General features: G+C 47.0%; 1 protein-coding gene across 1 annotated transcript in view; it reads left to right on the top strand.

The window, feature by feature from the left end:
- The window catches only part of RNPS1 (RNA binding protein with serine rich domain 1), an 81801-nt gene extending 58145 nt beyond the window's left edge, over window positions 1-23656 (top strand). The window contains exons 5-7 of the mRNA XM_078662944.1: window positions 13094-13247; window positions 13677-13821; window positions 22189-23656. Coding sequence (XP_078519070.1) covers window positions 13094-13247; window positions 13677-13821; window positions 22189-22294 — 405 coding nt within the window. The 3' untranslated portion in view covers window positions 22295-23656. The remainder of the gene's footprint in view (window positions 1-13093; window positions 13248-13676; window positions 13822-22188) is intronic.
- Window positions 23657-26419: the final 2763 nt, after the last annotated feature.

The following is a 26419-nucleotide window of genomic DNA, read 5'->3' as shown; positions in this document are numbered from 1 at the left end:
GGACGTGCTGCTGGCCTCTGGTTGATATCGGCTGCACTGCAGCAAGATGTGTGCTGCCGGTTGTGAGGCGGGCAGTTTTGGGGCTGGCGGCGTGATCAAACTGCTGTGAGCCCCAGGCTAGGTCAGAGCCAGAGTCACGCGCGTGCAGTGGGGGCGACAGGGAGTCACTGAGACGCACGCCCTGCATAATAAACATGCGGATCCTCATGCCGCAGCCTGGCTCAGGGTTACAGCGCCCGCTGCCCCAGACGCATATGCACACTTTAGGGAGCTTTTGTTTTTCAAGCTAGACGCCTGCTGGGACTGTGAACCACGCTTGCACATAGCGGTTTGAGGCGCCACCTCTCACCACGGCTTCTGCTGTATACTGGGGTAGGGGCCTTGACATGGTCAGACACTCACATTGCTTTCCTTGCCTGAAGATTCTTGGCCTACTGTAAGCGGAGGGGCAGACTTGCGGACAGCTGGTGTCCATCTACTCACACTACCTGGTACCTTGCCTGCACATGCCGGCCTGGGTCCTGAGCTCCTGCGGTGGGAAGCTGAGCAATCCAGCCTGTGCAGTCGCGACGGAGCGCAGGGGTGCCACTCATCCACTGAGCACACCACACTGTGCTGCTTCTGTGGAAAGCGGAGAGACTGGGGGATGCACTGGCCACGGAGCGATTGCATACTAGACGCTTCTGCATGCAGAGCCTTTGGGGCACGCACACCCTGAGCAAGACACTTGCAAAGGCACTGGGAGTTGAACCTGATTGGACATCCCTGCACAGTGCCTGGGGAGGCGAGTGTTATTGCCACTGCGCATTCGCAATGGGAAAAGTGGATAAAGCGCAGCCGAAGCTCAATTTCGAGCAGCAGAAGCCCAGGACAAGAGAGACCACCCCAGAGGGGGGGACATGAAGCGCAGGAGGAAGCACCGGAACAGGTGGAGGATGACATTCACACCATGCTGGTAGCCATGCTGAAAAGCCTGCAGGGCAGTCTGACAGCCATTGATACAAAGCTGCATTCGCTGTCATATAGGATGGATAGAATGTCCGAAGGCGTTTATAAACAGGCAGAGCGGCTGAGCATGGCTGAACGTAGGGTTACGGAAGTGGAAGAGGCTCAGACTGGAATGGACACTACGCAACAATAGATGGCCAGAGTGCTACAAGCCCTGCAGGACAAAGCAGAAGACCTTGAAGCCTGTTCTCGCAGATGCAATATATGGATTCAGGGCTTACCAGAATCCACGCAAGTTGGAAATATGGAGCTGTTCGTGGAGAAGCTGTTGGTCACCTTGCTAGGATCGGACACGTTCTCCTCAATATTTGTGGTAGAGCGAGCGCATCGTTCGCTAGGCCTGTTTCCTGCCCTGGGGGCTCCACCTAGACCAATTATTGCCAAACTCCTAAACTACAGGGATTGAGATGCAACCCTGAGGGTTGCGCAGGAAAAGCAGTCACTGCAGTACGAGAGGTCCACCATCTCTCTCCATCTGGACTTCACAATCCGAGTACAGGAGGCCCGGAGACAATTTGAACCCCTTAAACAGCTGCGAGACCAGAACATTGACTATGCTATGTTGTACCCGGCAAGACTACGTGTCAATAGGCAGGGTAGATCCATGATTTTTACTGACCCCAAAGCACTGCAGAAAACACTGAAGGAGTGGTCAAAAGAGCATTGTGGAAGTCCGGAGCAGAGCTGCTTGGAGGGTGCGACTAGCAGCACTCTTGATGACCAGGACTAGACTAAGTCTCGGACAGTATGTTAGCAAGGGGGAGCTCTGGCGAGGTGGGTCTAGTGTTCTAGCATATTGCAGACATGGCCGTGGAGTTTATAGTAGGGGATGGAAGAGAACTCTTGAACATTCATAATGGCAGGTGACTGTTGTTTTAAGGGGTACGACTAGAAAGGGTGCATGCAGGGCATGAGCAAAGGCATTATAGGTCCAGTATAGGTCCGTTGACTAGTTGCCTGATACAACATGATATAGATATAGCACTGAAACAGGAGTCGCACTTGCATAGTGGTATGCTCCGCAGCCGGAGTTTATTGGGACACACGCATGTGGCTGGATTCACCACGCATGCGCGAGGAGTAATCACTTGAGTGAATCCAAAGTCTCAATTAAAACTTGAGCCGCTTGACTCTGACCAGGACGGCAGGTATGTAGTCTCCTGATGTGTGGGGAAAAGGTCTGGACTTGATCCTTGTTAACCTCTATGGCCCTTACTATGATAACCTGAAATTGTATACCTCACTCATGGATAAAATGCTGGAATATGGGGGAAGATCACAACTCTGCTTCGGTGATTTTAATTGCCTCCTGAACCCTAGCCTAGATAGTCGGGTGGTCCGGAACGACGTACTGCTGCATCGGCCCATGTAATTGTGGATGCAATGACGCAGCTGAAATTAGGTGACGTGTGGCGACTGCGGCATCCTGAGGGTGGCGGGTTCACACATTACTCTGTGTTCCGCGATTTATCTACCAGAATAGACTACTGGTTAGTCTCTTAGAACATTTATGACAGAATACGTGACTGCGCTGTGCTCCCTCGCACCTTCCCTCGCACCTTCTCAGACCATTTCCCTATTCTTGTAGTGGTGGAGGCTCCACAGAAACATATTCGCCCTTTTACCTGGCGCTTCCTGCCATACTCATTGTTAAATACAGTCTTCAATTCTGAGATTGCGGAAGCCATTGACACATTCTTTGCTTGTAATGTTGGTTCAGTAAATACTTTTACTACTATCTGGGAGGCGTTTAAGGTCTACATCCGTGGGATCGCCATGTTCAAGCACTCCGGAGTTCTTAAGTCGCTCCGAAAGAGGCTGTTGGACTTGGAGGCCTCTCTCTAATCCCTTGGAACAGAAAGTAGTAGGCAGTGTGACTTAACCGACGTGGCAAGATTCAAAACTGCTATAAGAATACTATGCTACAGCAGATGCCGAACTCCAGCATTTAGGCAAATATGCAACTGGGCGCTCGTATGGTGAGGGGGAGCGCCCGGGCGCTGTCCTGGCCCCTCTCCTGAAGAAGCAGAGGGAAACTGCAGTGGTGTCGGAGGTTCGGAGTGCTGAGGGGGAAATGTTAACTGAAGAGACTGAGTTAGCAGCACGGTTCACGCGAGACAGGTGGGGAGGCAGAAATACTGGATTATTTGGAGCATATTAAGTCGCCCTGCCTCACCAATGAGCATCGTGAATATCTAATGCGCCCATTGGAGCGAGAGGAAATACTCTCGCTGCTAACGGGGATCAAATCTAGTAGTGCGTCTGGTGTGGATGGCCTAACGGACATCTTCTACAGGATGTTCCAAGGCCATCTGATCCCCCACCTAGCTACGCTCTTTGATGAGATATGTCGACGGTAGGATGTCGCCTTCTATGAGAGAAGCTGTTATTGTGGTTATACTGAAGCCTGACAAGTCTCCAACTGACTGCTCCTCGTATCGCCCCTTATCACTACTTAATGTAGACACCAAGATTTATGCCAAAATCTTGGTGGCTTGTCACAGTTAGTCCCGCTCCTAGTGGTGCCGGAGCAAGCGGGCTTTGTCCCCGAAAGGAACTTGACATATAACCCTCGGACGGTGTTCGGGAAATTACAGCACACCCGCCAGGATGTACAGGCTGTTGCGGTTTTTTTGGACATGGAAAAAGCCTTTGATTCGGTCGAGTGGCTTTTTATGAGATTGGTCTGACGAGAATGGGTCTGGGAGGTGTATTTTTACAACTGATTGGGGCTTTATATAACCCCCCAACTGCCAGAATAAAAATTGGAAACTTAGTAACAGATCCCATACACATCACCAGATGCACGCGCCAGGGGTGCCCTCTGTCACCTATCCCACATGCGTTAGTGGCGGAGCCACTGGCTTGCGCACTACGGGAATACCATAGGTATAGAGGTATACGATTCTCGGGGTACGAACTGATAGTTTCTGCTTACGCGGACGAAATGTTGCTCTATGTTCGGGACACAGACAGTAACCTGTCACCTGTATTGCGGGAAGTGGTAAAATTTGGTACGCTCTTGGGGCTCCGAGTTGATTTTATTTATTTATTTATTCAAAGTTTTATATAGCGCGAACAAGATCTTTACAGATATCAGAGCGCTTCACAGAGACAGGGGTAGGGGCAACAGGACTAAACAGAACTAGTGGGAACAGTATAATACTCAATAACATAATAGGATAGCAGTAATGTACAGAAAACATAACATTATACAATCAGGTAGCCAGTGATATAAGACGGCGCAAAGTCATTGATCCCGCTACAATAGAGTTCAGGAAAACTTTGGGTGTAGGGATGGCTTATACCCTTATCTTAGGAAAGGGAGAACAAGGGGTGGGGGCATCAAGAGGGTGGATAACAAACTAAAGTGTACCCTATAGTGGTCGGTAGTGGGCGAATAGCATAATAGTGTCGCAATCAAGTAAGAATATAATGCCAAGGGACAATCAGGAAATCAAAAATACAAAGCAATGCAAGGTCTCTGATCCAACACCCATAAAGTTCAGGTGAACTTGGCCATAAGGATGGTTTTCACCTCTTTCTTGAAGAATGCAGTGGAGGAGATAAGCCTGGTTTCAGGAGGGAGTGCATTCCAGATCCTGGGAGCCATTCCTGAGAAGGAGCGTTTGTATGTTTTTTCCTTCCAGAATCTACGAGGCTTCAGGAGTAGACTTTTTGTGCTTCTGTTGGCTCTCGAGCCTCCTGATAAAGACAACTTTTGAGCGAGGTAGTTGGGTGCCTTGTGGTGCATGGCCGAGTGTGTCATAACGGCAATTTTTAGCTGTATTCTGGCTTCAAAAGGCAACCATTTCAGGGATTTTAAGTCTGGGGATATATGCGAGTGTTTTCTTGAGCCAGTAATGAGTCTCGCGGCAGCGTTCAGGGAGGCTCTTAGGGGTGCGGTTGTGGATAGCGGGAGTCCGCTGAGGGCCACAATTCCATAGTCTATGCGCGGGATGACTAAAGCTTGTACAGCAGTTTGGAAGTCCTTGGCTGGGAGGAAGGGTTTAAGTTTCCTCAGTGTGTTGATTTGGAAATTAGCTCCTTTTGTTGCTTTGCTAACGTGCTGTTGCATGTTGAGCTTGGCGTCGAGTGTGATGCCTAGGGATTTCGCAGAATCCACGATGGTAGGTTGGACATTGAGTGCTGTTAGGTTATTAAGCCAGATTTGGGTGGTGGTAATTTTCGCAGGAGGTGAGATGAGTAGGAACTCAGTTTTCAGAGCATTTAGTTTGAGGTGATTATCGGCCAACCAAGATTGAGTGTTACTAAGTGTGGAATTCAGAAGTTTGATATCTTCCGGGGATCGTAGCTTTAAGTAAAGTTGTGTGTCATCAGCGTACATATGGAATTGTACATTGGATGCATGGAGCAAGGTGGCGAGCGGTTCCATGACGAGGTTGAACAGTGTGGGGGAGAGGGAAGATCCTTGTGGGACACCTAGATCTACTGGCACAGGTGTGGACAGCACATTGTCAATCTTGAAATTCTGAGACCGGTTATGAAGGAAGGAAGTAAACCAATTGAGAACAGTTCCCGATAGTCCCATTCTAGTACTTAGCAGCTCCAGTAATTTCTCGTGTTTGACCGTGTCAAATGCTGAGGAGAGGTCAAGAAGGATGAGGAGGCAGGAATCATTGTGATCAAGGATTTGGAGGGCGTCATCAATTATGTGCGTCATAGCCGTTTCCCTGCTATGTTTCGCTCGGAAGCCTGATTGATGAGGGTTGAGGAGGTCAAACTGGTCAATGTGTTTTGTTAGTTGGAGTTGTACACATTTTTCCAGCAGTTTGGCCAGGGTGGGGATATTGGTGATAGGGCGGTAATTGTTCAGGTCAGACGGGTCAGCTGTAGGTTTCTTGAGTATAGGCGTGACTTGCCCCACCTTGAGGGAGTCTGGGATGAGACCTTGTTGAAGGGAGCTGTTGATGATTTTGGTCCAAAGCGGGAGAAGCAGGGGGATGAAGTCTTTTACAGCATTAGCAGGTAGGGGGTCTATGAGGTGATTAGAGGGCTGCAAGGTGCCGAGCAATTTGTGTATTGCTTCTTCAGAGTAGGTGTCGAAGGACAGCCGTGATGCATTATTTTTAGGTTGAGTGTTAGGCATTCTGGTGTGGCTGGGGTATCGCCTTACATCCATGATGAGTTCACTTCTTATGTTGTCGGTCTTTAGCTTAAAGAAGGCAGAAAAGTCTTCACAGTGTGGGGTATCGCTTGTTGTGCTGTTTGATTGTGAGGGTTGTGTCTTTGTTTGAGTTTTGATTAGTTCGAACAGTTTTTTTGGCCTGTTTTTTGCTTGGTCCAGCTGGCGGCTAAAGAAGTGAGACTTCGCGCGCTTTATTTTCCTAAAGTAGGCATTTCTCTTGTTCTTAAGCGTTTTAAGATGCAGTGATGAGCGGTCAGATCTCCAGGTGCGCTCTGCCATTCGCATAGCACGCCTTTAATCATTGAGTCTGCCGTCGTACCAAGGCTTAGAGATCTTGGTGGAGACTCTCTTCAATTGCAATGGGGCGGCTTCGTTGACTATTGAGTTCATAGAGTCAAGGTAGTGATCGGTCAGTGATTGAACATCCGAGGCGCCCGAGGGGGGAAGGAGGAGACTGCGGATGTGGGGAGGCAGGGAATTGGGGTTAAGATTCTTCATGTCCCTTTTCCAGATCTTGGATTTGGTAGGTTGAGCCGGGTTAAGTTTAACTTTTTCGTTGATAAAGAAGGTGATCATGTGGTGGTCTGACCAGTCACAGGGTTGGATCGCCTCCAGTTGGGTGGAATCCTCTTTGGCGATGATGAGATCGAGTATCGAACCTTTGTCGTGTGTCGGTCTATCGCATATTTGGGTGAGGTCAAGCGCATTAAGGAAAATTTTGAGACTATTCACCACTGCGTCTTTCTGATCGTTCCAGTGGAGATTAAAGTCACCCAGGTAGACTAGAGTGGTCTGCCGACCGGCATTGGATGTGATCATGTCCATGAGTTGTTGAGTGAAAGTGAGGTTGTCACCAGGCGGGTGATAGATGAGATGTAAAGCACAGACTTGTTTGCCCTCGCTGGTGATATCGAGGCAGAGGAGTTCACAGGAAGTAAGGGAGGGGGAGGTGGCTTTAGTAACGGAGAGGTTGCTCCTAAAAATGCATGCAATTCCCCCGCCCGTCTTGCCGGGCCTGTCAAGTCTAATGATGTGATAATTGGGGGGGGACTAGTATGTCCATTATCGGTGTAGAAGCTTCAGTTAGCCACGTTTCAGTCAGAATGGCTAGGTCCAGATCCATTGTTGCGACGAGGTCCGCGATGTCGGAGGAGTGTCTCTGGGCCGGTCTGCAGTTGAGTAGGATGCATTTGAGTCTGGGAGTGAGAAGGGAGGTCGAGCCTTCTAGAGAGAGGGGGATTTTTCTGAGGTTGTTAGGGACGGAACCTCTGTTGCTTAGGGTTGGGGGCCTAAGGGTATTTGTGAGAATTGTGGGTATGGGGAGGTGTGTGATGGATATGTGTTTTACAGGACCTGGGCCAAAAGAGCGAAGGAGGGAGCATAAGTCGCGGTCCGACAGGGTGTTGAGGGCACGACGGGGGCGGTGGGAGTTATTGCGCGCGGGGATAGTCAACTTAACTGGACAAAATCTATAGTTTTTCCACTCACCCCTGCTACCGTACCCTTTGAGCCTGAATATCCATTGCAATGGACGACTGGGTCGGTGAGATATTTAGGAATTAAGGTACACCTTGACTTGGAGGTAGTCTTCAGGGAGAACTACGGGGTGGCTGTTAGCAGGCTAGAGGATGACATAGACAACTGGATCCGACTGCCGCTGTCATTGATAGGTCGGATTGCGTTAATGAAAATGGTGATACTACCTTGATTTATTTTTCTGTTCTCTAACATCCCTATGGTGCTCCCGGGTACCTTTTTCCACACGCTTACGTACTTTTGAGACTGGCATGGGCGTGGAAACCGGCCATGGTCAAGTGGGAGGTTCTTACACTCTCATCATCTTGGTGGTCTAGGTGCTTCAGACCTGGACCTATACTACAGAGCTGCACAGGGGGCCCATGCTTATTATTGGATGCATGGCTCCCCGGAGGTTCTCCATGTTCAGATTGAGAGGGTGGCTGTGAAGCCACTCCCGTTAACTGCTATGTTGTTTACTCCAACAGATCGCAGGACAGGGATACTTGCTGAAACTAGAAGCGGGGGCGCTCCTGTATTCACCGCTCGCCCCCTTGGAGTGGTGCTGCTGGCTGCGCCCGTGCGCAGACAGAGGGGTGACGGGGGCACTCCACAGCAGTAATAACAATTGGAGATTTGTTTACTGATGGGACAGTAAAGACATGGGAAGAGATGGAGAACCGGACCAACAGAACGCTTTTACACAAATTTCAATTCCACAGATCAAGGCAGGCTCTGATGGGACTATTGGTCCACGATTAGGAGGAGCCACCTGAGGTGGCGCCACTCACTTATGTGATAAAAGCTCCCTCAGTGTATTACACGCCCAAAAGGCTCTGTAGATACGGGCTACGTGACACAGCGCAATGTGAACGGTGCGGCGCTGGTCTGGTGGATTTTCTGCGTTTAGCCTGGTTATACCGTGGGATTGCTAGTTTTTGGGTCTGCGTATTCCAAGAGGTAGGTGACATAATAGGCACACAGCTAGTGCCGGATCTCTTGCTCGCTTTACTGAGGGTCCTCCAAGCTGCTGCCGAAGGCACTCTGACGTTTAGTTGACATGGGTTTGTTACTTGATAGGCGCAGAGTAGGGGATATGCTGGTCAAAAGGCCCTGCTCCGACTATTGCTGACTGGAACAGGGATATGTTATATTGCAGCACGCAGACAGAAAATTATAGTGAACTACTCCCACGGCGCAATCGCCCTAAACACTTTTGGGCATTGTACAGAAGGTATCTCACGGCCAAAGACTATGATGCTGTGGCGCCAGACACTGCCAGGCGAGATGATGGGGGGAAGCAGGCCCAGCGATGCTGCAGACTTATCAATTCAGACGCTGGGGGTCGAGCTGACAGACTGTTTGTGATTATGGGGCTGGCAGACATAGGAAATGATTGGGGACCTTACATTTAAATAAGTGTTGATTGTGTTGCGAATCAGTGTACAAATTTTGTCGTAAACCTTGATTGTCATTGTGGGTTTCAGAAAATGTGTGATTTTAGTGGATGGGTCACACTGTGGCATGCTGCGGTGAAGCTTGTCTCTATTATTTCATTTGTTTTCATTTCGGATCAGCTGATCATTATATTGTATAGTATCGGATCTCCTGGGTATATAAAAGTGCTAATAAAGTCAGTTAAAAAAAATTGTGTGGAACCAATTTGAGTGGCAATCCATTCGGACCTGGCATTTTTCCGACTGTAAAAAAAAAAAAAAAATAGTGCAGCAGAAACCTTATCTGTGGTGTCCATGTCACATTTTTTACCTTTAGATCATCCCTAATCTTGACATTAGCAAATCTAAGTGGTTATATTCTTTTTGTTTTTAAAATATACATGCCTCTGTAGAGCTTGCCTGCTCCTTCTCATTGAGATTCCCTTTCAGGTAGATCAACTCCACTTCCAGATATTTGACTTTTTGCTTTGTCTTTCGATACCCAGATGCCTACTGTGATTACCCTCAGTGATCTTAAAATGTCTGCCCAGTTCCTAGATGTTCATGTTATTATTCATCATCGGGTTTATACGCTGCCAGATGCTGAACCCTGATGGGAATCATCAAGCCTTTTAATATTTGAAATCAAAATCTGTCTATGATCATAAATATGCTGCAATTTGCAGTGCTGATTACTTTATTAATCTGCTCAATGCTTCCTCGAGTTGAAAGGAATTAGAACTCCCACAATTATTTTACACTGTGTAAACAGCACCACAAACTTAAAATCTAATTGCTGTACCGCTGCTGCCACATGGTTTAAACCCTCTTGAAATAAAGTTTATTTGAAATACGCACTTTTTGGCGAACAGCACTGATGTAAAGTGTAATTTTTGTTGTACTTGCTACATTTAAGAATCCTCTGGGGGAGGAGCTACCCAGCTGCCAAGATGGCCGCATAAGCTCCCGGCTCCGCCGACCTCCGCCAGCAGCTCGTATATCCTGTTCTTAATCCTGCATTCGCACCAGACTCCCGGGTTCATGAAGTATTGCTGCTTCTAAAGGTGTAATCCCGAGGGTTTTATCTCATCGGACTCCGAAGATACGCCGTTTTTCCATTCTCGGCCTAACATCGTGTGGAAGCCGGGGCCTCGATTTCTAGACTATCCGGGTTGGAGTTGATCAACAACGGCCGCTGGACCTGGACGGAGCCCGATCCCCCCAAGTGTCTCGTAACCTGTTGGTTTTCAGATGGTGGCATTGTGACCGGTCTACACCGTGAACACAAAAGCGGATCGCGCCGGCTGCCGTGTCTGGGGGTCCGACGCCCGGAGACCCTGCTGACCTCCCGGGGTTGATGGGCCGGGGCCCTCGCTATCGGCGACGGTGTCGATCTTACAAGACGGGGAGCGCCCACTGTGATCACTGGATTTGCGTGGCCTGTTGCCCCGGAGAAGCCGGCCTCCGGGGTACGAATCCAGCTCTGCCTCTTTGCGAGAGGAGATGGGGCGGACGGAAGGTACGCCATCGCTACAGGCCGTCATGGCCGCCATTGAGGCGCTCCATTCACAGTTCACGGTCGTATTCCAAACACTGAGCGTGCAAGTTGACGGTATCCTGGGACCGGTCTCTGACTCTCCATTAAGCTCTCACCCACCTGCGATACCAGCGATGCAATGTACATCTGAGTTCGAGGTCCCCGGACATAACCTGGATTTACTGTGCTTTTCCGATTCTCAATTCAGTCGGCGAACCCGTGTTTGTCGCTAGCGTTCCCTGCTCGATCCTGCTGCCGCTTCATTCAGCTATGGCCAATCTTCTGTGCTGTTACAAATCCCTCAGTGACTGTTGGACAGACGTGACATCTCTGGACACTTTCCTTTGCTCGTTTTGTGGAACTCGTGACTTTCTCTCCATTTGCCGATCCTGCAACACCGAAGTGAACTTTGACGATCGTCCTGCATTTTCGATTGAGATGGTGGTTCGACTGGAAAATACTTTTATGAAGTACCGTACTGGCCAGGGATGATCTTGAGATCTTGGGTTCGGTGAAATAGCTTGACTTAATGTCGGGATTGTACCTATAACGTGAAGGGAGTCGGGTGGTGCCTTGCTATACCCCCCTGATTGGTTTGTAAATTTGCTTTATGTCGGTTTGATTCTATCTCGGGGTGATGGCTTCTGGCGGGGGGGGTACGGGAGACCGGGGGTGTATCTGCTTTTTACGATTCTTCTCCTCCTCCATCTTTTCCCTTCCCTGGGGTTAGTTTAGAGGGTGACAGGCACGCTGCTAGTGGGGTTAGGTCGTAGCCATCCGCAGGGGTGCAGGGTGGGGGGTTGAGGGGGGGTTTCTTATTTTTCCTTTATTTTGTTCTATGACCTTTCTGTTTCCCTTTTCCCTTCTTCACAAGAAATGTGGCACGTTCTCCTGATCATTTCATCCTCATATCTGGGTGTCTAGGGTTGAAGTCTCATATTCAGTATTCTGGACGGACAGGATCCGATTATGTTTGCCCAAGGCTATCTATACCGTGTTGCTTTATCTCAGCTCCAATTTGTATCGATGTTTTTCAGATGCCTATAACTGCTGTGTATCCTCAGACTGTTCTTCCCGTTCAATGTTATATGTTCCGCCAAATGATGCCTGATATCTGTATTTCTATTCTTGTGTTATAATTAATAAAAATATATATAAAAAAAAAAAGAATCCTCTGAATTGAAATGGTTTTATTGGATGCCTCCATTTGTGCAAACAGTACTTTTGGCATGAGGTATAATTTGCAGTTCTGCCAGGACTACAACATCCTCCATCAGTGCCCTTCGTCCATTCTTCTTCGTGCTTCACCGCACCCTCCCAGTCATCAGTTTGAATGCTCATCTGTGGCTCCTGGCCTAACTTCACAATACAATGTCCAGCTGGTCGCAAACCTTCATTAGTGTTACCTTAAACACCATGCCATAAAATGTATTTTACTCTTACTGCTAGTACTAAATTTAATGTGCTTAAGGTTCGCTTCAATTGAAATGTTACCATGATCATCCCATGTTTTTAGCATGAACCGCTCCACAGGTGTGAAGGATAATCAGAGGCATTCCATTGGTGACCTTAGACCCTGCTTTCTTGGGTGGAGCTGCTTCTTCTAAAACTTTTTAAAGACCGTGGCTGACCATAATAAACCACCCTCCTGTGTGGACTCTGGGTCCCAATCTTGGTTTTCTGTAGGCTGTTGAATGCAACCTCCTTCATAAGGGCAAATTTGGAGTTATTCACTCATTCATTTGAAGATAGTCCTCGTAAGCGTTTCCTCCCTTTTCCAAAGATGGTACAATTTATCCTTGTCTAGAAGAGTATAGATTTGTGGTCATGGACTCCAGCAGCCTTTTCCTTGGAATATCACTGGAGTTCATCATGATGGTTTTATCTGGTTTTGAGGACTACCTCTTTTACCTGCCAGAGATGCTTTATAAAACTCTCAGAAGTTGAGATGTGAGTGAGACTGGACCTATCAGAGTGATTTTTGTTCTGGTACTCCTAAGACCCCCACCCCCCTTTCCTTCAACGGCAAACCCACATTTTCTCACCTGATGGAGCAGCCATTGCACTGCCTCTAGAGAGTGTAGTATGGATGAAGTTAGGGTTCAGAGGTGTAGGCATACAGATTTATTTAAGTATTTTTGTATTGGGCCACTATGATCTTTACTCTTGCCTGTTGCCCTGAACATCCCAGAAATCTCGCAGAAGGGAAATTAAACAAAAGCCAAGATATTGATTTTGGGAAACAAAAAGGAAATAAATGCAGATATAATTAGGATGCGAGATACAAAATGTATTGTTTTATAACAATTGTAAATTCACTGTTATTCAAAGAAAGAATGGAGTCTTATGTATTGCCTTAGAATCTGCACTGTCCAGCTTTAGTAGTTGACATATTTGTATCTTATTTTTAGTTTTAGTTCATTAAAACCATACCTTTTCCATTTGCAGGATCACATTCTGGAAATCTTTGCTACCTATGGAAAGATTAAGATGATTGACATGCCAGTAGATCGGTTGCACCCTCACCTTTCAAAGGGTCATGCCTATGTTGAGTTTGAGGTCCCAGATGAGGCAGAGAAGGCTGTGAAGCACATGGATGGAGGTAAAGGATTAGAGTGTTGGGATTAGAATTCATTCACAGATACCCGATTTGCTAGTCAGGCTAAGGGCACATGGTAATGCACTCCTCAGGTGTCTGCTCCTTGGCCTCCTACACTTGTCCCTAGTTCCTTGCTGACTTTCAGGTCTGTGAAGGCCACAAGAGAACTACAATACTACGGCCTTCTTGCTTTGTGATATTGAAGTACAGAAATTGGGAGCTTGCATCAACCTGGTAGTCTTCATCCACCATTGAACACGAGTATTTTCACCTCTCTGCTAGTGTTCTTTTGAGGGCAACAATAATTGTGCTTTTTCTACATGCACATTTCAGGCTTTCGTGCATTTGTTGGGTTTTATCGGAGTCTTGCATTGAGGCATGATTTAGGTGATGAAGGTAAGTTACTTAACGTTTTTTCCTTGATTGTTTCAGGTCAAATAGATGGTCAGGAGATCACAGCTTCAGGAGTGTTGAATCCCTGGCCAAGGCCAGGAATAAGGCGTTTTTCCCCTCCAAGGAGGATGCTACCACCACCACCCATGTGGCGTCGGACACCCCCACGCATGAGGAGAAGGAGGTAATGCTTTAAGCTTCTGTATAACAAAATGAATGCCATTAAAGGCCACAGTGAAATGCACGTTGGGTTAGAATGTGAAATACCATTCAGAAACATGTATGGTGTTCTATTGTCTTGGAAGACTTATTGTGAAAGGGGTGGCCTTGTCCCTAACGAACAATGATAGTAGATCTGCAGTCCTCCAAAGGTTGCTGTTAGTGACGACTATTAGGTGATGTCTGACCTCTGAAGGGTTGGAAGTGGATGGAAATAGGATTGCCAAAACCACTGACTGGAATATGAAATGGTCGTAATTGATAGGCTGACCAAGAGTGGAACATGATTTATGTGATATACTGTGATAAGCATGGTCTTCGTGTGTCGATTATCAGGGAATGGACAGAGTGGGGTCCTGGCCTCAATTGCAGAAGCAGGCTACCAACGGTGAGTTCAGGATGGCTCCAGTACCCTTTGAGCAGTGATAATGAGTCTGCTTTTGTCAAACATCCGGAGAAAGTTGCAGGATTGATCCTGATTGCGCCAGAATAGGCTAGGAGAGGGTGCTATGCTGGAATTTGGCTACCTCTGCCTGTTTTACACCAATTGGACTTGCTCTAGCAGCAGGATCGTCAGGAGTCCTCTACCTAAATCCGGGAACACTGCAGCTGCAAGCAAGGACATTCAACGGTGTAAACTATAGCCCTTTTCGCTTCTGGCAATGTTGCAGATTTCCTCTTGGTAGCCAAAAAAAACACTGTGAAATCCATCTGTGTGAGCTACTTGATCAGATTTGTTCAGTGGTGCGAGTCAGACGGCTTGGATTCCTTTAAACCAGTGATACTCAAAGTACGGCCTACATACAGCCGGCATGCTGCCCTCCTGACCTTTAGATGCAGCCCCTTAGTCAACAAGCAGCACTGGGCTGCTGGTTACTCGAATCAGCACTAAAGTTAGAAAATGTATTTAAAGGTTTTTTAAGTTAAAGAAAATAAGTAACTAGGGTGTCCTGCACAGCTTAAATTTAGACACTCCTTTAAAAAAATTAATACTAATCTTGCAGCAAAAGGGTAAAAATGTGATAGTCAGTTCAAAATTAAGTGTGTATCATTTACATGCAGAACCATTTCACCTTACTACATTAGATTATATAAGTGCATTAAGATCACTCCCCATCCTGACAACAATGCCAATAGTGAACTAAGCGGAAAGTCAGTTATGCGGGCTCTATGGGTAGCCATTGTTTATATTGTACATGAATAACATGGTTTAGTAAATTAAAAAACAAGAGAAGGTTCTGTGCAGCGAGCATCCTGAAGTCGTGTTTTGCAAGATCCCCATATAAGATGATTAAAAAGGAGAGAATGGGAAATTAAACAATTGTCTAAGATCACACAATTTAGTTGTGTAGAAGCCGAAATTCATCAAAAGTTTTTGGTTTCACTGGTCAATTCAGACACTAGGTGTATATGCTTCACTTCCTATTCGCCCACCTTTCTGCCAATCCCCCCTCCAACCACTGACCATAACCCTGCTGTCCTCAATGCGGCCCTCCGTCACATCACAAGCTTTTTGGGCCCTAGGAAAATGTTTGTGAGTACTCATGCTTTTTAAACCTTGCTTTTCTGACATCCTATTGTTCATAGTCCCTTGCACAGCAGGGCCTGTAGCTACGTTAAGGGCTTTTTGCCCGCCCTATTTCACTTCATGTGTCTAATAAAGACAGCATTTGTGGTGCCAATAACTTTTGCCTGTATGATCAGAGAATTCCTGGCTCTTTCAGTGTCCTCGTGATGATGGTCTACGTGGGTAACTTGGGGCCAGATGCACCACCATTCCGTTTTGCTGGTCACAAATTGCGTGGGTTTATTTATTTATTTATTTATTGTGACTAGTACATTATGTTTTGCAAATGTGTCTCAGACACATTTAGTGATTACCAATGGGGTCACAAATTACCTGCCTCCACCATATTCATGAGGCAGGTCGCAATTTGCAACCCATTGGGAATGGGTTACAATCACAAGGATGATGGCCTGCTCTGGACAGCAGACTACCATGTCTGTGTTCATTTTTAAATAAAACAAAATGTTTTTTTTCAAATGAAGCCTGTTTTCCTAAAAGGAAAACGGTATGTGTTTAAAAGAAAAACATTAAACGTTTTGTTTTCATTTTTTTAAGGGCAGGCAGTGGTCTGTGGGACCACTGCCTGTTCCTAAAAATATTTTTGCTGCGAGACACAAAGGGAAGGGGTTCCTAGGGTACCCCCTTCCCGTTGGCGACTGGCTTACCACCAATTTGTAATTGGTGGTAAATGCAATTGTTTTGCAACCTCATTCGCTTGTGCAGGTGCAGAGTGCCCAATGCAATTCAATGGGGAAGATCGGTCTTGAAGAAAGGCTCAGGCTAGGAAGCCGAGCGAAGAAAACCCACAGCTGCCCAGGTCACCAGAGATGCTAGGGAATGTAGCAACACAGTCAGTCAAGATCCCTAAAGGCCTTTGGGCTTTGGGTGCAGAGGTGTCCTTTGGCGTCGGGGAAACAGCTTATCGGGCAGGTCACGGTCAGGGGGGGGTCTTTAAGTTGAGGCCGTAGGTGTTGAGGTGGATTCCAGCAGGGGTCAGCCCACGGTGGACTCTTGCTCAGTAGCGCTGGGGAACCTTCACAGGACCGGTGGGCCACTTGGACTCGGGCGTCTGTTGCAGAAGTGGGTCAGGCGGTGGTTTCGCAGTTCAGCATGGCAGAATTCTAATAGTTGGATTTTTTTGGACAGGTCTGCTGTCTACTGGAGAGTAGGAGTCTTTTTTAAAGATAGGTAATCCTCCCCGGGTTCGGGAGGTCGCTGGGTTGCGGAACGAGCAGTTCTTCAGCAGTATCTTTTAGGGCTTCGAGCAGGCTGGTGGGGCTGGGGCCAAGTCAGTGGGCGTCTTTAGTCTTTGATGCTGCACAGCTCTTCTTTATCCTCTTCTCTGTAGGTCATCACAATCTAATTTCAGGGTCTGTGAGAGCCACCTAAATACTACATTTTGGGGCGTAACAGGCAGGGACCGATGGGTCTCTCACCTGGGGTGTCGACACCCACTATTAAGCAACCTCCTCTGAGAGGGGGGGGGGGCATAGCCCTAGCTGGAAAAGTCCCACCATTTTCAGATGGTGGGCACTGGAAAATGTGCTTCGCTTGCCTCCTGCTCCTGAGTGGAAGAGTTGGCGATGGGGAGCACACATCTATTCTCCTAAGTTTTACGGCAGAGTCTCCTGCCAAAAGTGGGGGTTTGAACTGGGGGCTGCCATCTGCTGCTAGCAGCAGAGGCTGGGGTCGCATTACAAAGGCGGCAAGGCCTTTAAAGCTTCCCTCTCGAGCCCTGTGCTCATCCTGGGGAAGGAGGTGTGACCCCACCGCCCAGGATGTGCTTTTATTCTGGCCACAGAGAGCAAGGGCTCTCGACCCAGGGGTTTATAAATATGTCTGGTGCTAGCAGACTGTCTAAAGCCAGTCAGAGAGCACGCCAGGGTTGGTAGGTTTTCAGGGGGCACCTCTGGAGTGCCCTCTGGGTACATGTTTCAATAAAACCCGGCATCAGTGTGGGATCATTGAGGAGTTGTTTGGTACCAGTCACACCTGAGTTCAGTATAGCCATCCTGGTGCTGGGAAACTCGAGTTGTCTCGTTTCCAGTCCATGTACTCTCTATGGCGTCACTGGCATTTACAATATTAATAATAGACGTAAATATTGTAGGAACATAGTTACTCATGCAGATATGCCCACACTCGAGATATGGTGCACCCTTCCTTGGGGCTTACTTTACTTGTGGATTTGTAGAGCGCAAACGAATCATCCCCTTCGGCAGTGCTAGGAGGTATGGCCCACAGGCAATGTTCCGTGTCGACTTTGTTGTTTTTCTCTGCACCAAGGCATGCAGGCTGCTATATCAATTTGCAGGGGGGGGGGGGGGTTGAAGTGCCAATCGTGGTACAGTTTTAGGGAAGGAGCTCTGGCAAAGGGAACCTTTTTGGCAGGGACCCTGTGCACTTTCAATCGAAGCCACATCATTTTCCAGGCAAAAGGTGGGGTGGCTAACCATGTGAAAAGAGCCACTTTCTCACACCCCTCATGACCTTACACCTAGTGTGAAATGTTGCTAAGTTCAGAACCAGCTTAAAGGATACCATTGTATTCGGGATGCTGATTCTAGCCTTTGTTGCATCCCCTTTTGGGATTTTTAGGTTTTGTTGTGATTCGAGACGAAGCTGCGCCTGACTGCAGGAACACTAACCGGGCTCGTATCAAGGAGGCCCTTGCTACTGAGCCAGTCCAGAGGCCAATCCTTTTGGTCTTCACCTCAACATCCGGATCACAATGGGCCACCAAAATAACTCTAAGAAGCACTGCTCGCCAGTATTCGTATATCTTCACGCTTGCTCTGACGAAGTTCAACAATTGAACGAAACGCGTTGCCTGATGCTTTGCATGGACAATTTCAAATATATATATATATATATATATATATATATATATATATATATATATATATACATATATATACACATATATATATATATATATATATATATATATATATATATATATATATATATATATATATATGTGTATATATATGTATATATATATATATATATGTGTATATATATGTGTATATATATGTGTATATATGTGTGTATATATATATATATATATATATATATATATATATTTGCAATGAAGACACCGATCAAGCTTCCTTATTGACTGTTTATTCACTTGGCAGTGCACCGCTCCAGTGTTTTCAAGATATTCAAGGGATAGTCTATGCCAGATAAAATAGGAATGGAAGGGTGTTATACCCAGCTTCCAGGGCACCGGGGGGGGGGTTACTGCGCTCCAATCGCATCAATTGGGGTGTTCCCCACTGGTGTCCTGGGGCCTCAGTACTAGTGGAGCCAAAACTGGATAGCCAAGTACTCCTCTCCAGCACTTGACTCTCTCAGGGTAGCGAGACAGAGCATTCCAAGGCTTACTCAAGAAGGTGAGGTGGGGTTAGACATTCAGAATACAGTGCACACCGTACTACCAGCTGATAAACCCAATGTCCAGTCAGTGCTTTACTTTTTATTTTTTTTAAAAGTACTTTAATACACACAAGATAATTATATTACACGTAAAACTAGGATAAACTGTCAAACCCAGATGTGTCTACAACCCTATTGGCCAGAGTTCTGAACCCAAATAGTATTATAGTGCCTAGACGCCAAGCACTATGAAAACACAGTTGACGTGAAAAAACATAATTAGCATTTCTTATTACAGACCATGTTTCACAGGGATGCTCCCATTCGCTATAGCTTTGATATCAATCTTTGGATTGAAAGGATATAGTTTCAGCATATGATGTCAAGTAAAATGTTCTTTTTTTTTTTCCTTTTTTTAAAATTCTTTTTATTAAACCAACGCATCAAACAATAAGGACACCATACAGAGGAATCACTGTACCATTTTCAAGACATTATGAAAGCGCGAAGGGGGGGAAGCAAAGGTCAAGCAAACAAAGTTCAATCTAGGAAAGATTGAAGGGGATGGGGGAACAACTGATACTGCATTTCTAGGTGGTACACATTTCCCCCTCTATATCTGTTCCACTGATCCCAAATCAAAGCCCAATTGCGGGGACGGCCCCTCGCCAGGTATACAGTTTATTCACGGAACATACACCAATCCAAGTCCTTTTTCCAGTTGTCTAGGGTGGGAGGCGCCTGCGCTCCCCACAGCTGAGCAATGTGTCTTTTCGCAATCATATAACTTAGTGTGGCCCATTACGTCTGTGCTAAGCTGAGATCAGTGGGTTCCCAAACATTGAGAAGGCATCTACGCGCCTCCGGTGACAAAGTAAAATGTTCTTGATCAGACCCATAACCTCCCACCCAAAGCAACAGAAGTGCCCTCCCGTCTTGAGTGAGGACACTGCTCTAGTGGTGTCAGGGATCTGACTACAGGTGCCTGATGTCTCGGCACAGTTTACTGGAGTCCCACTAGTCCAGTAGCCGCTGGCTAGCAGTAGAAGGGTCCTGGCTGGACAGTGTGCCAGTCTCCCTGATACCCCCAAAGATCACAAAAAAGAAATAAGAGCCTGTACAGCAACTACTTGTACAGGCTCTTACAGCACAGGGGAGGAGCTTAGAGGGGATTTGATCTCGCCTTCAAGGACTAGAATCAAGCTTCCCCCTCTCTGGCTCCCTTGATGTGCTGCAAGCTTCCGTTCCACACCAGCTTCCTTGATATGCTGCAAGCTTCCTTTCCACACGAACTCTCTTGATGTGCTGTAAGCTTCCTTTCCAACCCTTGGACAGCTGTCTGCAATTTCCTTGTTCAAAAGCGCACGCTCCACAAGTCTCACAGAAACAGTTGGTCTTCTCTCATGCTGCTGATGCCCTGGATTCTCATTGAACACTTGGCAGCAGACTCCATCCGTCAGAGAGAAAACTTCCTTAAGTTCCAGATGCAGTGCGCAAGAGTCTTATTTCTTGCCTTCCCACTGCAGGTCGCGCCTGGCTACATTCGGAGGGACCTGGTGTTGGCCGCCTCTTCAGTCATAAAACCAGTCTTGAACAACAGCTGACAACTCAAGCCAGTCTTTTATCACCTCTGATTGATAGGCTCATCCAGTCAGAGGGTCTTATACTTTTGCATCCTGAATACACCTCTAATCACAAATCATTCATGGCATGTTCAATGCATGGTGAAAGCATGCACAGATGACCTACAGTCTTCCCTGGTACCAGCCTGTGCAATTCCCTAAAGAGGAATTTTAATTAACTCCAGACCAGGAAGCGCTGACCAGTGGGGGAGGATCCTCTTAGTAGAGTTAGTGCAGCTAAACCTAAGTAAGAGCGGAGTGTCTACCCCAGCCCACCAGGCCTCCAAAGAAATGGGGAGGGGCACGGGGCAGCTGGTATGTCCAGCAGAACAGCTCTCATTCCTCACACTGGCTCAACTCCCCATTCTTCCCCTGTACTCCCAAGGGCTCTCAAACACACGTCAGGTAGACAAAGGCAACATGACCACAGACATGGCAGACTGCACAGACTTGGTCAGGAGGGTGGCTATTGACTCACCCCTCCTGACTATAGATTTATTGGTACCACCACTGTCAGTCTACCACAGCCTGGATAGAGAGGGCAGTAGCCACTCTCTGAAAAATAGGAGTGCACTAGGTATGCCCCCTCGACCTCCAAGCCAAGCTCTAGGTTATTAATACATGTAAACAGGGAGACCCTCAGTGGACATGTATGATTGTCATGCTCACTGAGGTAGGGATCTAGAAACCATACAGTAGCTTTTGAGTGACTTGCCTGGAGATTAGCATAAGACAGGGGAAGCACTCTCTCAAGATACATGCAGGAGACTTCCCGTCCCAACAAAGGGGGATCCAAGGTGCCCAGTTGCTGAAGGTGTGCATTACTTGAAGGGTGCAGATGTTAAGAGGGGATCGACTTTGCTGACCTGGTGTGATGTATGAGTTTCAGAGTAAATGATGCACCTTGCTGCATTTATTTCATGCAAAAGGTTAGAAATAAGGCTGATGCCACATTATTCTTGGAGTCTGGGATTTGCACAAAAATAAAGAAATCCTTGTGTTAGAATCTTCAGTATTTTATAAACTTCCCACTGTTGTCTTGGGTATTCTAGGATTCTCCAACATGAGTAAGTTTAAAAGTTAGATGGATGGATAAAGTTAAGGACTTTGCACTTGTACCACATATATCCCACTTATGCCATCACTGGAGTCAAAATCCAGAACAGAAGGTCTTCCCATTATAGTCTTAAGATTTTTGCAACCCCTTTATAGAAACAACTTAGACAATAAAGCTGGTCCGTAATAATTACATTTTGTTGCAGTTCCCTATAGTACCTAATCTGTGCTATTAAAGTTGCCTCCCTTTCATTACTACTTGGCTAAAGATTAAACGCAAACCTGGTCATCGGCTGTATAGAAAAGAGCTCTTAGGCACAATCTGAAAAAGTACAGGTACGCTGCATGTAAAGTGGGCGTGAAGTATGTAGTGTAACGAGTTTAGTGTCTGATCCTTTTATGAATGATCTGTAGTGATAAGTAAAACTGTTGGAGTCGAGATCTGAGGTGGTGTCTGATTGGTAGTATGTCTGTCCTGAAAAGGAGAATTATAGCTGTCGGGACAAGGAAAGGTAAGTTAGGTAGCAACAGTTTCATTTGATTTTAGAAGTATGATCAATGCACCACTCAACTCTTTTAGAGACGCAGTGTGTTTCTTACTGTAGATGCCACCACTGAAAGCATTAGCCTTGAAATACACTATTAGTATGATTTAAAGAGTTTGTTGCATTTCCGTTTCTTTACTGTCTTCTCTTTCAACCCACAGGACTCGGTCACCAAGGCGCAGGTCCCCAGTCCGCCGCCGGTCCCGATCTCGGTCTCCGGGACGAAGACGTCATCGCAGCCGCTCCAGTTCTAACTCCTCCCGATAAAGAAACAAGACAACTCACTTTTTTTTTTAATTAACTTAAATGCGACCCAAGAAGAATCTCTTAATTTTTGTAAAATGGGGTATGGAGACATGGGAAGTTGTGGGACTGTTCTTAAAGTGCTGACCGTTGGCATCATTACTGCTTCATCGCTGGTGCTGGGAAGCATTGTTTATTCCTTCTCTGGTTTCCAGGACCTGAAATCGTGCCCCGTTTCCAAGCAGCTATGCTGGTGATTATTTTACTTTAGTGAGGCGACAACTTGGGGATTCCAACATCTGGTTTTTGCCTCTGATTTTGCTTCTCTTCCCTTTTTTCTGACATCACCAAATCAGGAGATTAACTTCTCTGAGTGTTGCCTAAGAAGTGGATTCAATGGGAAACCGCTTCACAAATACGCATTTACATTGTTCTCCACTCCTTGTTTGTTGTTTTGATTGTATACATTGTGTAAATCGATAACTAACAAGTGCTATAATACTGCAAACTAGGGCATCTTCATTTTGACTTAAGCATTGCCATTATTTCATAAGGGCTTCCTATTTGGGACATCAAACTCCCATTAGATGTATATAAACATCCAGAGTTGCATACAATTTTGTTTAACCCTCTATATTGATGGGTTTAGAATCGTGATGATTTAATCTCCAAGTGTAAATGCCTTCATTAAACTTTAAACCCTTGGTAAATTGAGTTGAGAAAGAACGCCCCCCCATAATTTGCGGTGCCCTAAGTTCAGTGCTCTAAAATATTGCTCATTCAAAAAATGTGCAGCAGGTCATTGAAATGGAGAAGAATATAACTTTTGGAATAATTGTAAACAAGTTTTGAAACCTGGTGGTTTGTGGGGAGCGAAGCCCTTTCATCTTTTTGACTAAGCCACTTCTTGCTTCATGTATTAAGTTCTAGCATGAGTGAACACATATGAAGATAGGCATGGCAGTGCTAAGAAACTACAGCAAGACAACTGATACCTGATAAGAGTTGTTTAAAAAATGTGGTTATGAAAAAAGTCCATGGCAATAGATTTGAATCACAACTTCTCCGTGGCTTTGCTGAGGGAAACAGTGCATTTGGTAGTTTGGCTGCCTTATCCTTTTTCTTTGTGCCATGTAATGAATTTTCCTAGCATAAAGAAAGCAAAAAAAAATCTATTTTCAATATAAAACATCCTAATGTGTCTTTATTGTTTGAGTGGAGAAGTCGGGGCAGGCCTCCGTATTGCTTAACAGTCCAGTACCAGTTGTGTTTTGTACAATGTATACTGTCACATGGTGTTTGTATATCATTGTTAAGTTGGCTTCTGTTGTATTTTACATTGTTTATAGGAACATTAAACGGACCATGCTCTCCTATATATTAAAATGTTTTTTTCAGTCTTTTAAAACCCTTATACTGAAAAAATTATACCTTTTTTGCACAAACTTTCACATTATATTGCTTTTTTAGGGCTCGGACTCCTCCCCACTGGAAGTGGGAGGAGTTTCGAGAACTAATGTTAAAGAAGAAAAAAAAGAAGTATCTCCTAGGGCTTTGGCCGAGACAAATTCCACACATTCCTTAGCGTGTTCTGTCATCTGGCCAGTGATTCGTCTTCGTTGTGTTGTCGTTTTAATAGGCTTGAAGTGATAGGGTAAATGTAGTTTTGTTCCGCCATCTTGGGCATATTTCGTTCGTGCTCGCGCAAAGAAGTACATTAATTATAATTAGGAGCTGTCAGGGTGCCTCCGTAAGTGAATCCAGATGGCCGGGCGCGTTCACTGATTCTCTCTGGTCTGCAGGAAGCAGGTTCCCAACCGGAGCATCGGGTATAATGTTTTTCACTTTGGTAAGCAGGAGTGCGTGCCCATAGCTTTTGGTTTCAATGACGTAGCCAAGGACCGCATGCCCTTCATCAATACAGAGGAAGTGCATTTGACCCACAGATGCCCGTTGTGTTTTATTTCTGCAGACCGGTTCCTGCGTGACACGGCTGTGCCGTATCTGTGCTGAAACGCCCTTCAGCGGCGCTGCGGCCGCACTGGAGCCCGTGAATAGCCCCGCGATGCTGCATTCCAGCTCGACGCTCTCGCGGGCTGGGTGTCTCCAAGTTGGGCTCGGTTTTGCGCACATGTGATGACGGGAACGAAGCGTGTTCTGTGTGTCTCCGGCTCTCAGCTGTCGGCGCTTGAGTTATTTGGCCTGCAAAGTTGAAGGCAGCAGCTGTCACTGCAGCACAGCCTCCTCCACGGCTGTTGACACCGGTCCATTTCCGCCAGTGGAGCGGCGCAGAGCGTCTCCTGCAGCCGGGGAGAGCCAGGGAGGGCGCCACCGGGCAGCAGCCGAGCCGCGCCAACCCGAGGTGGGGGAGCCCCCTAGGAGCGGGACCGGAGCCGGCGCCGGGCCACAAGGGAACGAGGCCCGCAGACCCCACGGGAGGTGAGCACCGGGTCGTGATATGTCGGTGAGATAGCTCGGCGGGTTGAGCACTCTTGATGAAGAGTGCTGTATGCAGATTACACGACTGGTTCTGCCTTTCATTTACGCAAAGTCTGTACACGGAATACTATTGATTTGAGTAAAAATGACAGGTACTTCGAAGGTATAACACCACTGCTGTAATAGACTGAAACAGACACCCACCGATGCCTGTCCCCACTCACCACCCACGTGGCCCAGGAATTCGGCAAAGACACGGGGCGCTTTCCTAATATTTATTTTGGAATAACATTTTTTATGTAATCGGACAGGTATCCTTGTGTTTCAGCGAAAAACTTTCTCGACAGTAAATATAGGTACAGACGAGATTATTTGTATGTGGCCGCTATAAATCACTTCAACTAATTAGAATAATTGACTATTAGGGACTTTGATCAGGGTGTGCCACCGCAGACGGGAGATTGATAAAGGTTATGCAGTAGGTGTCGACCCGCTCTGCATTCCTATACTGAGTTGTGCAGTTGCTATTTCTGCGGTGAGGCATTTCTGTCCCCCCTCTCTCCCTTCCAGGGTTACGAAGCGTTCTGAATCAGAAAAAGGGGCGTGTTGGCGCTATACAAACCTCAGGCTAAAACGCACAAAGAGATGAATGAATAAACGGACCTCTAGGTGGATGCATAGAAATGCCGCTGAGGGTGTGCGGGGCGGCCTCCCCCTGGTGCCCCCCGCCCTTCCCTCGGTCACAGGACCCGCCGGCAGCATGGCATGATACTTCTATATTAGGAAGGTGACCTCGCCGTATGACTGCGCGCCGGAGGGAGGGCGGCCTGTCTCCCTCTTTAGTTCCTGCAGAAATTTCAGTTTATAGACGTCATTTCTATCTGGCCTGCGCCCGGCCCCCTTTTGCGCTCCTTGCAGGTTCGAAGGGTGTAGAAAGCAATAATGGGGGATGCCCCTCGTTTCACAGCGAGATTGTATGTGTGTGTCATAGAAACGCTGAGCTGACCGTCATCCGGCGAGCAACCTCCTGTGGAGAATTGCATGCTACAGTACCCCCGGCCTCCCTTTCAATGTGATATCATGATATCTGCCTCCTCAGCGTGGCCTCTACCTCTCCTTAGAGGCCCCCACTCCGCCTGTTACTGTGGTCTCTTACTAGATCAGTTACCACTCTCCACTACCACTTACCCCTCTCCACTACCCCTCTCCACTACCACTCTCCACTACCACTCTCCACTACCACTCTCCACTACCACTCTCCACTACCACTCTCCACTACCACTCTCCACTACCACTCTCCACTACCACTCTCCACTACCACTCTCCACTACCACTCTCCACTACCACTCTCCACTACCACTCTCCACTACCACTCTCCACTACCACTCTCCACTACCACTCTCCACTACCACTCACTACTACCACTCTCCACTGCCACTCTCCACTTACCACTCTCCACTACCACTACCACTCTCCACTACCACTTACCACTCTCCACTACCACTCTCCACTCTGCACTACCACTCTCCACTACCACTCTCCACTCTGCACTACCACTCTCCACTACCACTCTCCACTACCACTCTCCACTACCACTCTCCACTCTGCACTACCACTCTCCACTAACACTTTCCACTAACACTCTCCACTCTCCACTACCACTCTCCACTACCGATGACAGAGCACACTTACACGAAGGACATCACAGGC

This window comes from Lissotriton helveticus, chromosome 10 (assembly GCF_964261635.1).
Source record: "Lissotriton helveticus chromosome 10, aLisHel1.1, whole genome shotgun sequence".
NCBI classification, from domain to species: Eukaryota; Metazoa; Chordata; class Amphibia; order Caudata; family Salamandridae; genus Lissotriton; species Lissotriton helveticus.
Note: the sequence above shows the minus strand (reverse complement) of the source record. Positions and strands in the feature narration are given on the sequence as shown.